Here is a 12,588-nt window from a genome sequence, read left to right on the forward strand (position 1 = left end):
ACTATCAGAACCCACTGACCACAGCGCCCCGCTATCAGAACCCACTGACCACAGCCCCGAGCTGCCTGTCACAAGCCCCCGTCTCCCCGCTATCAGAACCCACTGACCACAGCGCCCCGCTATCAGAACCCACTGACCACAGCCCCGAGCTGCCTGTCACAAGCCCCCGTCTCCCCGCTCCCCAGACAGCTCTTGTCCCACCCCTCCCCTCACTTCTTTACACTGGCTCTCCCTCCTCATGTTCACTCAAGGTGAAGGGTGTCAGCCCAAAATGCCCACTGCTCATTCCTTCCCCCCACCACAGATGCTGCCTGACCTGCTGAGTCCTTCCACTGCTCTGCTTTACACTCCAGATTACAGCATCTGCAGTCCCTCACGATCTCCACTCTACCCCCCCAATTCAACTCCACCTCTGGTGGGCTGGGAACTCGATGCCCCCCCAACCCACCAAGAGGTTTTGCTTGCTCCAGTGAAGCAGTGGGAGGGTGGGGTGGGATAGGACTGTCCAGTTAGGCCCACGTTCCCCGGGAGATGTGCATCATACCTGTGCCTGTGTACACAAACAGGCAGACCAGGACAGCAGCAGTCACCACCCAGCTCCAACGCCGCATCGACGATCTCTCCATGCTGTGGAACACCGGGATACTGCTCACGTGGCACTGCCGATGGGAGGAGGAGAAACGGCTTAGCAACAGGCCCTCCAGCCTCCCCTTCCCCTCAGGTCTACCATCACCAACATATGCCGTGAAACTTGTCTTGTGGCAGTACAGAGCAAGACAAATCACTGAACATCACAGCACAGTCCAGGCCGTCTGGCCCACGATGTCGTGCCAACCTGTTAACCTACTCCCAGATCAATCCAACCCTTCCCTCCGTTCCCATTCTCAATCACCCATGTGCTGTCCAAGAGTTACAGAAATAAACAGCAGCGAGGTGGAATAGCGAGGCTGTGCGCTCAGGAACCTGACGACAGAACGGTAGCAGAGTGCTTAGCACCTCTCAGTGTACAGAGTTCAGTTCCAGCCGCCGTCCGGGAGCAGGTTGCACATTTCCCCCTGACCCCCTTCCCTCACATAGCACCAAGATGCACGTTGCTGTTGGCAGGTTAATCGGTCACTGTAAATGGTCCCAGAATTAGGCGAGGATTAAATCGGGGGTAGCAGGTTAAAGGGCCGACTTCAGGCTGATAATATTTACTGAGATGCTGTTGGCACTGGAGATTTAGGGAGAAGTGGAATAGGTTAGGACTTCACTTCCTGGAGCATAGGGGCCTGAGTGAAGATTTGATGGAGGTATATAAAATTATGAGACAGGGTAAATGCAAGCAGGCTTTTCCCACTGCGGCTGGGGGAGGACCAGAACCAGAGGTCATGGGTCATGGGTGAAATGGGTGGTGAGAGTGTGGAACCAGGTGACGGCAGAACTGCTGGATGTGGGTTTGGATATGTACGTGGATGAGGTGGGTATTGGGGGGGCCGTGTTCCACGTGTGGGACAAAGTTCAGCAGCTGGGATGTTTCAGGGCCGGTTTCTGTGCTGTAGTGCTCCTTGGCTCCATACCTCAAGAACAGAGAATTCAGACCTCTGGCTGCAGAAAAGCATCTGCACCAAATCTGAACATGCTGAGTACAGGTGAGGGAGGCAGTAATTGTGGAAAGGGAATCAGAGCTGATTCACCAAACGGAGATAGAGTGAGACCTAGCTTTAGCTGGGGGGGCGAGGGGGGACGCGCCGGGCCGGGGTGGGGGGGCGAGGGGGGACGCGCCGGGCAAAGCGAGCATTTTTGACTCGGTGAAGCCAGAACAAAATGATCCTTGAGGAGAGGTTGGACAATCCTGGCTGGTCTATCAGGACGGCATGCACTCCACCTCAGTACATCTAACAGGAAATAGTTGCAGTTACAACTCCATCAGTCCCAATCCAGCATTCTTGCACTGCACATTATTTCCTCAAGAACCCCATTTCCCTCTGAGAGTTTCGGCTGACGTTTCCATCTTCAATGGCATCTATCTTGAAAGACCCACACCACCACAGAAATAATGCCCTCTGCTCATTGCTACCATCACGGACAAGGTACAGCAGCCTGAAGACACACCCTCAGTGTTTTAGGAACCACTTCTTCGCCTCCGCAATCAGATTTCTGAAGGAGGCCTGAACACTAACTTACTACATTCGTCTCTCCTATTTTTGCACTATTTATTTTATATAGTTCCTATGTAATGCACTATGCTGCAGCTTCAAAACAAACTTCACGATGTGCCAGTGATAACGAACCTGACTCTGCGTCACCATACTGACATAAAATGTCCTTCACTTTGTGTCCGCCAGCCATCAGCTAACGAGAACTTCTCCCTTTTGACTTCACACAAGGCCATAAGCTTGTGCCTACACCCTCTTCACTGCCTTAGCAGCAAATGAATGTCTACCTTCTGAGTCTAACCCCGCGGCAGCCCTCTCTCTTCCCTCGAACCACTCGAGTAAATCATTTTGGCATCCCCTCCACGGTCTTCACATCACACCCAAAGGCAATGGCCAGAACTGGATATCCAATACCCACAGACTCAACACTCCCTCCCAGTTTACGCAGTCTGTGCTATTTATGAAGCCCAGGATATCCAGTAGCATACTAAACCCCCCCTCCCCACACGCCCAGCAGGGCACCGACCCCCCCCCCCCCCCATCCCCGCACGCCCAGCTGTGTACCGACCCTCTCCCCACACGCCCAGCAGGGTACAGACCTATCTCCCTGCATGCCCAGCACAGCACCGACCCCCCCTCCCCGCACGCCCAGCAGGGCACCGACCCCCTCTCCCCACACGCCCAGCAGGGTACAGACCTATCTCCCCACACGCCCAGCAGGGTACAGACCCATCTCCCTGCATGCCCAGCAGAGCACCGACCCCCCCCTCCCCACACGCCCAGCAGGGCACCAACCCCCTCCCCCATCCCCGCACGCCCAGCTGTGTACCGACCCTCTCCCCCCACACACCCAGCAGGGTACAGACCCATCTCCCCACACACACCCAGCAGTGTACAGACCCTCTCCCCACACACACCCAACAGGGTACAGACCCTCCCCCCGCACACACAACAGGGTACAGACCCTCTCCCCACACAACCAGCAGGGTACAGACCCTCCCCCCACACAACCAGCAGGGTACAGACCCATCTCCCCACACACACCCAGCAGGGTACAGACCCTCTCCCCACACACCCAGCAGTGTACAGACCCATCTCCCCACACACCCAGCAGGATACAGACCCATCTCCCCACACACACCCAACAGGATACAGACCCCTCTCCCCGCACAACCAGCAGTGTACAGACCCTCTCCCCACACACCCAGCAGGATACAGACCCTCTCCCCGCACAACCAGCAGGGTACAGACCCATCTCCCCACACACCCAGCAGGATACAGACCCATCTCCCCACACACACCCAACAGGATACAGACCCCTCTCCCCGCACAACCAGCAGGGTACAGACCCATCTCCCCACACACCCAGCAGGATACAGACCCATCTCCCCACACACACCCAACAGGATACAGACCCCTCTCCCCGCACAACCAGCAGTGTACAGACCCTCTCCCCACACACACAGCAGGATACAGACCCTCTCCCCACACACACAGCAGGATACAGACCCTCTCCCCACACAACCAGCAGGGTACAGACCCATCTCCCCACACACCCAGCAGGATACAGACCCATCTCCCCACACACACCCAACAGGGTACAGACCCTCTCCCCACACACCCAGCAGTGTACAGACCCATCTCCCCGCACACCCAGCAGGATACAGACCCATCTCCCCACACACACCCAACAGGATACAGACCCCTCTCCCCGCACAACCAGCAGTGTACAGACCCTCTCCCCACACACCCAGCAGGATACAGACCCTCTCCCCACACAACCAGCAGGGTACAGACCCATCTCCCCACACACCCAGCAGGATACAGACCCATCTCCCCACACACACCCAACAGGATACAGACCCCTCTCCCCGCACAACCAGCAGTGTACAGACCCTCTCCCCACACACCCAACAGGATACAGACCCCTCTCCCCGCACAACCAGCAGGGTACAGACCCATCTCCCCACACACCCAGCAGGATACAGACCCATCTCCCCACACACACCCAACAGGATACAGACCCCTCTCCCCGCACAACCAGCAGTGTACAGACCCTCTCCCCACACACCCAGCAGGATACAGACCCTCTCCCCACACAACCAGCAGGGTACAGACCCATCTCCCCACACACCCAGCAGGATACAGACCCATCTCCCCACACACCCAGCAGGATACAGACCCATCTCCCCACACACACCCAACAGGGTACAGACCCTCTCCCCACACAACCAGCAGGATACAGACCCTCCCCCCACACACCCAGCAGGATACAGACCCATCTCCCCACACACCCAACAGGGTACAGACCCTCTCCCCACACAACCAGCAGGATACAGACCCTCCCCCCACACACCCAGCAGGATACAGACCCATCTCCCCACACACCCAGCAGGATACAGACCCATCTCCCTACACAACCAACAGGATACAGACCCTCTCCCCGCACAACCAGCAGTGTACAGACCCATCTCCCCACACACCCAGCAGGATACAGACCCTCTCCCCACACAACCAGCAGGATACAGACCCTCTCCCCGCACAACCAGCAGTGTACAGACCCTCTCCCCACACACCCAGCAGGATACAGACCCATCTCCCCACACACCCAGCAGGATACAGACCCTCTCCCCCCACACAACCAGCAGGATACAGACCCTCTCCCCGCACAACCAGCAGTGTACAGACCCTCTCCCCGCACAACCAGCAGTGTACAGACCCTCTCCCCCGCACAACCAGCAGGATACAGACCCTCTCCCCGCACAACCAGCAGGATACAGACCCTCTCCCCGCACAACCAGCAGAAAGCTTCTGTCAGGGTGCCACTGTGCCCATGGCCACTACAAACTGGACAGTCGTGGGCACAGCTCAGCACATCACAGAAACAACTTCTCCTCCGTGGACTCACAGCCTCAGTCAATCAGCCAGCGTAATCACAGCCCTGGACAGTCCCTCTTCTCCCCCCTTTCCCTTTCCCTCTCTCTGCCTCACACCCACACGCTCTTGTTCATGGCCCCCAGTGCCACGACTGAGAAATGGAGACGGGGCACCGCAGACCTGTACCTGGAAGCCGAAGCAGATAGTCGGGACAGCATTCAGTACCATCATCCAGGAGGAGGGACTGCAGAGAGAGAGAAAATACATGAACTTTACTGTTGGCTCAACCCCCCCTCCCCGTGGAAAGATAGAGGAAAGACTGGCTTTATTTCCTGAAACACAGTGAAAATGCATCAAATCGAACCGGTCGGGATTCTGCTGGGCCAGCGTCACCATGTTTCCAGCTTGCCTCCAATCACTCACCCCGAACGGCGAATGAGGGAGGAACAGCTGGAGCAGTGGGAGGGTCACCGGCTCCAGTGGGAGGGTTACAGCTGGCTGCTGTACACCGCCGGGCTGCCCTAGTGCTAACCTACTGCCCGCGTTCTCTGCTGTACGTCAGCCCTGAAGGTCAGACATTTGTCAGGTTGCTCTTACCCAAGGTTGCCACCTCAGGCACCCGGAACACATTTGATCGCACTCCTCGGCCACCGAGGTGCCAGACGTCCAGCTCTGTTCTGGCAGTGAGCAGAGAACCCTCCAGGCGCAGGAAGAGACCATGTGACCCTGTGCCACCCTCCAACACGAACTCTAGAGTAACTCTACACTCTTCCCTCACACACAGCCCTCCACTTCTATCATCCAGGTGTCTGGGTTTCTAAACACCCTAATGTATCCAGCGCCACCACCATCCCAGCAGGGTCACTGCAGGCACCCAACACCTTAAATAAAAAGCAAAAACCTACCTCCGACATCCCCCATACTTCCCTCCAATCTCCTTAAAATTACGCCTCCTTGCATTAGCCATTTCCACCCTGGCTGTCCACTCGATCTATGCCTCATTATCTTCACCATCTCTATCGTCCCCTCTCATCCTCCCTTGCTCCAGAAAGAAAAGCCTGAGTTTGCTCACAAGACACGTTCTTTAATCCAGGCAGCAATGAGTCACACATCACACACCCCACGTCGGCCAGCTAATCCGGGCAGCAATGCATCACACACCCCACGCAGGCCAGCTAATCCAGGCAGCAATGCATCACACACCCCACGCAGGCCAGCTAATCCGGGCAGCAATGCATCACACACCCCTCGCAGGCCAGCTAATCTGTGCAGCAATGCATCACACAACCCACGCAGGCCAGCTAATCCAGGCAGCAATGCATCACACACCCCTCGCAGGCCAGCTAATCCAGGCAGCAATGCATCACACACCCCTCGCAGGCCAGCTAATCCAGGCAGCAATGCATCACACACCCCCACGTCGGCCAGCTAATCCGGGCAGCAATGCATCACACACCCCTCGCAGGCCAGCTAATCCAGGCAGCAATGCATCACACACCCCTCGCAGGCCAGCTAATCCGGGCAGCATTGCATCACACACCCCACGTACGCCAGCTAATCCGGGCAGCAATGCATCACACACCCCTCGCAGGCCAGCTAATCCAGGCAGCAATGCATCACACAACCCACGCAGGCCAGCTAATCCGGGCAGCAATGCATCACACACCCCTCGCAGGCCAGCTAATCCAGGCAGCAATGCATCACACAACCCACGTCGGCCAGCTAATCCGGGCAGCATTGCATCACACACCCCACGTACGCCAGCTAATCCGGGCAGCAATGCATCACACACCCCTCGCAGGCCAGCTAATCCAGGCAGCAATGCATCACACAACCCACGTCGGCCAGCTAATCCGGGCAGCAATGCATCACACACCCCACGCAGGCCAGCTAATCCGGGCAGCAATGCATCACACACCCCACGCAGGCCAGCTAATCCGGGCAGCATTGCATCACACACCCCACGTACGCCAGCTAATCCGGGCAGCAATGCATCACACACCCCTCGCAGGCCAGCTAATCCGGGCAGCAATGCATCACACACCCCACGCAGGCCAGCTAATCCGGGCAGCAATGCATCACACACCCCTCGCAGGCCAGCTAATCCGGGCAGCAATGCATCACACACCCCACGCAGGCCAGCTAATCCGGGCAGCAATGCATCACACACCCCTCGCAGGCCAGCTAATCCGGGCAGCAATGCATCACACACCCCACGCAGGCCAGCTAATCCGGGCAGCAATGCATCACACACCCCACGCAGGCCAGCTAATCCGGGCAGCAATGCATCACACACCCCACGCAGGCCAGCTAATCCGGGCAGCAATGCATCACACACCCCACGCAGGCCAGCTAATCCGGGCAGCAATGCATCACACACCCCACGTACGCCAGCTAATCCAGGCAGCAATGCATCACACACCCCACGCAGGCCAGCTAATCCGGGCAGCAATGCATCACACACCCCACGCAGGCCAGCTAATCCGGGCAGCAATGCATCACACACCCCACGTACGCCAGCTAATCCAGGCAGCAATGCATCACACACCCCTCGCAGGCCAGCTAATCCGGGCAGCAATGCATCACACACCCCACGTACGCCAGCTAATCCAGGCAGCAATGCATCACACACCCCACGCAGGCCAGCTAATCCGGGCAGCAATGCATCACACACCCCACGCAGGCCAGCTAATCCGGGCAGCAATGCATCACACACCCCTCGCAGGCCAGCTAATCCAGGCAGCAATGCATCACACACCCCACGCAGGCCAGCTAATCCGGGCAGCAATGCATCACACACCCCACGCAGGCCAGCTAATCCAGGCAGCAATGCATCACACACCCCACGTACGCCAGCTAATCCGGGCAGCAATGCATCACACACCCCACGTACGCCAGCTAATCCGGGCAGCAATGCATCACACACCCCACGTCGGCCAGCTCATCCGGGCAGCAATGCATCACACACCCCACGCAGGCCAGCTAATCCGGGCAGCAATGCATCACACACCCCACGCAGGCCAGCTAATCCAGGCAGCAATGCATCACACACCCCACGTAGGCCAGCATCTCGTCACAATGGCTCAGAAACAGCTTGCTGAAGCCTAACAAACCGGGCAGAAGGAGACAGCACCTACCTGGTGGGAATGTGCCCAGTATCGATGCCTTGATCTGGCCACACGTACTTGACGATGACTATAACAGTCACGTACCAAGTCCCCAACACACTTAGGGTGCTAGAGTAAAAGAAATAGACATCAAAACCGGGCGTAAATATCAAGTGCAAAGGCTGACAAATATTACAAAGGTTTGAATTCAAAGCTCCTTGACTGCCGTGTGAAATCCTGGCTCAGGTCAACTGCGTCACTCTTTAACAGGGTGCCAGCTCTGGTGAATGGTACACAGGAATTCCAGGAGTTAGGCCTGGTATCGACCGCCCCAAGCAAGCGAAGTACAGTTCAATCAGTTCCAAACTCGGACTACTTTGCAAGGCCTGTTTAATATTATTCATCATAAATACCAGCTGGCGATTTTGGGATCTACCTACTACTGCGGAGCAGCTGCTAGCCAGGAGCACCCATCTCACCACGAGCACTAGTCCGGATTTGTCCCAAGCAAAAGACACCAGTACTGTCCGTACCCACCGTTCCCTAGTTACGTACAGCCCAGATATGAACAAGCTCACATATCATTGCATGCAAAAATTCTTACAAACAACAGAACGTTTCCACCTATAGTAATTGTCTTTATTAGTCGATGCCCTGCTTTACAGTACTTCGATGGCATGGTGAGCATATGGAGTGATTTTTGTGCAGTTCTTGACACAGACAGAATCAGCTGATGGACAAAGGCACAGCCTGTGCCAAGTCAATGTCCAGCTAGCCAGGTTCCCTTGCCTAGCGACACCTTCCCCAGCCATCCCCTTGTGATAACCCCAACCAACACGCAGAGACAACTGCCCCATTCTGTGGCTAATGAGCCATGTGCTCAAATGTCCACGGAGCACAGATGGGACATGGGTACAGGAACTCATGGTGGGCAGGGAGTGGCGTGCTTCACCAGCTAAGAAACAATATATGGACGGAGGGGTCAGGCATCCTCACTGCCAAGCCTTCCCCGCTGGGTGCGTAGCGATGTTTGGCAGGAACTCGGATCAAGGACAGGCCATATTCAAAGTTCAAAGTAAATTTATTACTGGTCCACAAAGTCACCATTAACTATCCTGAGATTCATTTTCCTGCAGAATACAAAGAAATCACATAGAATTTATGTAAAATACACAGACAAATCATGCAAATAAGTAAATAAATAACACTCGACGCAAGTTGAGATGAGTGACGTTATGCACACTGGTTCCGGGGTCTGATGTTCCTGAACCCGGTGGTGTGGGACCTGAAGCTCCTGTACTGCCCCACCTGGTGGTTGTAGCGAGTAGGGGGCATTCACTCGATGATGGAATTGGACAGCAAGGCATCATGGTCAATACAAGGGACAGACAACAGAAGCACCAAATTATCAAAATCCCACTGAAAGTTTGATTAGAATGGAGAGCTAACCGAATGAGGTAATGAAAATGCAATAGGCATAGATGGAAAGACGGGAGGGGAGGGGGAGAGGGAGGGGGAGAGGGAGGGGGAGAGGGAGGGGGAGAGGGAGGGGGAGAGGGAGGGGGAGAGGGAGGGGGAGAGGGAGGGGGAGAGGGAGGGGGAGAGGGAGGGGGAGGGGGAGGGGGAGGGGGAGGGGGAGGGGGAGGGGGAGGGGGAGGGGGAGGGGGAGGGGGAGGGGGGAGGGGGAGGGGGAGGGGGAGAGGGAGGGGGAGAGGGAGGGGGAGAGGGAGGGGGAGAGGGAGGGGGAGAGGGAGGGGGAGAGGGAGGGGGAGAGGGAGGGGGAGAGGGAGGGGGGAGAGGGAGGGGGAGAGGGAGGGGGAGAGGAGGGGGAGAGGGAGAGGCCACCGTGGTCAGAAAGAACAAGATGGGCTGAGAGGCCTCCTTCAGTGCCCTACTGATTCTATAATGACATCCTCACTAGGAGAACACTGCAAAATCCAGCTTCCTTCGTGTCACAGCTCTGGAGAGGCTTTGCCAGGACGCCCCGTGGACAGATGACATCCTGTTCAGCAGGGTCCACTCAATATGGTAACTGAGCCCGGTCAATCTGGTCTCAAGGATTTGCTCTTCACTTTCATTGTTCTCTGGAATCATAACTGCTCTGACAGAGGGGTCCCCATGGAGGGCACAGGAGGGGAAGGTCTGAGGTCAGTGGACAAGGGGGTGTGGCTGACAGCAGTTTCCAGAGGGTTTCGGCTGTGTGTGGCCGGGTCTGCTGACCTGAACGAGAACCAAGGACCAACAAGTTGATGGGTGTGCGTGGAAATTCCCAAGCTGGGCAGAGGGGGATTCACACAGCGCACGTCGGAGGTGCTAGAATTCCAGAACTCCAGGGGGCTGGGGATGGAGACCGACAGGGAATGGAACAATGGGGGAACCAGGGACTGCTCAAACATCAGGAGCAAGGACGAGAGGAGTGAGAATTTTGGAGGTGAAAGGGTAGACAGCTGGTGAGGTTGCCAAGACTTGGTAAACACCTGAGTGATCACCCATCTTCAGTCTGTGGAATACAGTAATACTGTTCAATACAGTACAAGCACTAACCTGGCGTACTTCTGGAACCCAATCTCTTTGGGAATGGAGAGAGGTAGGATGACGAGAATGGAGATGACCGAGATGGTGAATTTGCGGTTACTATACCAGTGGCCGTAGACAGCAGCATCCCCTTCGTGTGTGTGCAACACTGCCCCAAGTACTGCAAGGCAAAACCAACCACTCACATCACTCCCCACCAACTACCTTCCTTAAAACGTTTGTTTAGATGCATCTACCCAGGGCTAGAGACAGGGGGCAAACAACTCCCAGAGGGAGGCGACTATATCTACTGCTCAGACTATGTTCATGTTTGATTAAATACTTCAGTTAAACACCATGAAGGACATTACATTGAGGACTAATGTAGCAGTTCGATTAGCCCAGATTTCATCACCAAGTTCATAACTAAAGGTAGAATAAAGGGTTCATGAAAGGATCCGTGGCAGAATCGAGCAACAAACTAACGTTGCAGCTCTATACAACCCTGGCTAGCTCACCCTCAGCGGTATCGGTCCACTCGATAGAGAAAGATGTGGAGAGGCTGCAGAGGGGATTTACCAGGATGCTGTCTGGATCAGAGAGGGTGCAGAGGGGATTTACCAGGATGCTGTCTGGATCAGAGAGGGTGCAGAGGGGATTTACCAGGATGCTGCCTGGATCAGAGAGGGTGCAGAGGGGATTCACCAGGATGCTGTCTGGACCAGAGAGGGTGCAGAGGGGATTCACCAGGATGCTGCCTGGATCAGAGAGGGTGCAGAGGGGATTTACCAGGATGCTGTCTGGATCAGAGAGGGTGCAGAGGGGATTTACCAGGATGCTGTCTGGATTAGAGAGGGTGCAGAGGGGATTTACCAGGATGCTGTCTGGATCAGAGAGGGTGCAGAGGGGATTTACCAGGATGCTGTCTGGACCAGAGAGGGTGCAGAGGGGATTCACCAGGATGCTGTCTGGATCAGAGAGGGTGCAGAGGGGATTTACCAGGATGCTGTCTGGATCAGAGAGGGTGCAGAGGGGATTTACCAGGATGCTGTCTGGATCAGAGAGGGTGCAGAGGGGATTTACCAGGATGCTGTCTGGATCAGAGAGGGTGCAGAGGGGATTTACCAGGATGCTGTCTGGACCAGAGAGGGTGCAGAGGGGATTCACCAGGATGCTGTCTGGATCAGAGAGGGTGCAGAGGGGATTTACCAGGATGCTGTCTGGATCAGAGAGGGTGCAGAGGGGATTTACCAGGATGCTGTCTGGACCAGAGAGGGTGCAGAGGGGATTTACCAGGATGCTGTCTGGATCAGAGAGGGTGCAGAGGGGATTCACCAGGATGCTGTCTGGATCAGAGAGGGTGCAGAGGGGATTTACCAGGATGCTGTCTGGATCAGAGAGGGTGCAGAGGGGATTTACCAGGATGCTGCCTGGATCAGAGAGGGTGCAGAGGGGATTTACCAGGATGCTGTCTGGATCAGAGAGGGTGCAGAGGGGATTCACCAGGATGCTGTCTGGATCAGAGAGGGTGCAGAGGGGATTTACCAGGATGCTGCCTGGATCAGAGAGGGTGCAGAGGGGATTCACCAGGATGCTGTCTGGATCAGAGAGGGTGCAGAGGGGATTTACCAGGATGCTGCCTGGATCAGAGAGGGTGCAGAGGGGATTCACCAGGATGCTGTCTGGATCAGAGAGGGTGCAGAGGGGATTTACCAGGATGCTGTCTGGATCAGAGAGGGTGCAGAGGGGATTTACCAGGATGCTGCCTGGATCAGAGAGGGTGCAGAGGGGATTCACCAGGATGCTGTCTGGATCAGTCAGGATGTCTCATGAGGACAGGTTGAGCGATTTTCTTTTTGGATCGGAAGATGATGAGACGATAAAGAGGTGTACAGGATGACGAGCTCCTCAGTGAGTGAGGATGCCAGAGGGGTTTTCCCGGGGCAAAAATG

At 56.0% G+C, this 12,588-nt stretch overlaps 1 protein-coding gene across 1 annotated transcript in view; it reads right to left on the minus strand.

Moving 5' to 3' along the window:
- LOC140740467 (sodium-coupled neutral amino acid transporter 7-like) overlaps positions 1-12,588 on the minus strand; it is a 127,985-nt gene that overhangs the window by 95,496 nt on the left and 19,901 nt on the right. The window contains exons 4-7 of the mRNA XM_073069642.1: positions 10,667-10,817; positions 8,153-8,251; positions 5,202-5,259; positions 545-659 (exon numbers count right to left, since the gene is read on the minus strand). Of these exons, the coding sequence (XP_072925743.1) occupies positions 545-659; positions 5,202-5,259; positions 8,153-8,251; positions 10,667-10,817 (423 nt within the window). The remainder of the gene's footprint in view (positions 1-544; positions 660-5,201; positions 5,260-8,152; positions 8,252-10,666; positions 10,818-12,588) is intronic.

The sequence above is a fragment of the Hemitrygon akajei genome, chromosome 17 (assembly GCF_048418815.1).
Source record: "Hemitrygon akajei chromosome 17, sHemAka1.3, whole genome shotgun sequence".
In the NCBI taxonomy this organism is placed as follows: domain Eukaryota; kingdom Metazoa; phylum Chordata; class Chondrichthyes; order Myliobatiformes; family Dasyatidae; genus Hemitrygon; species Hemitrygon akajei.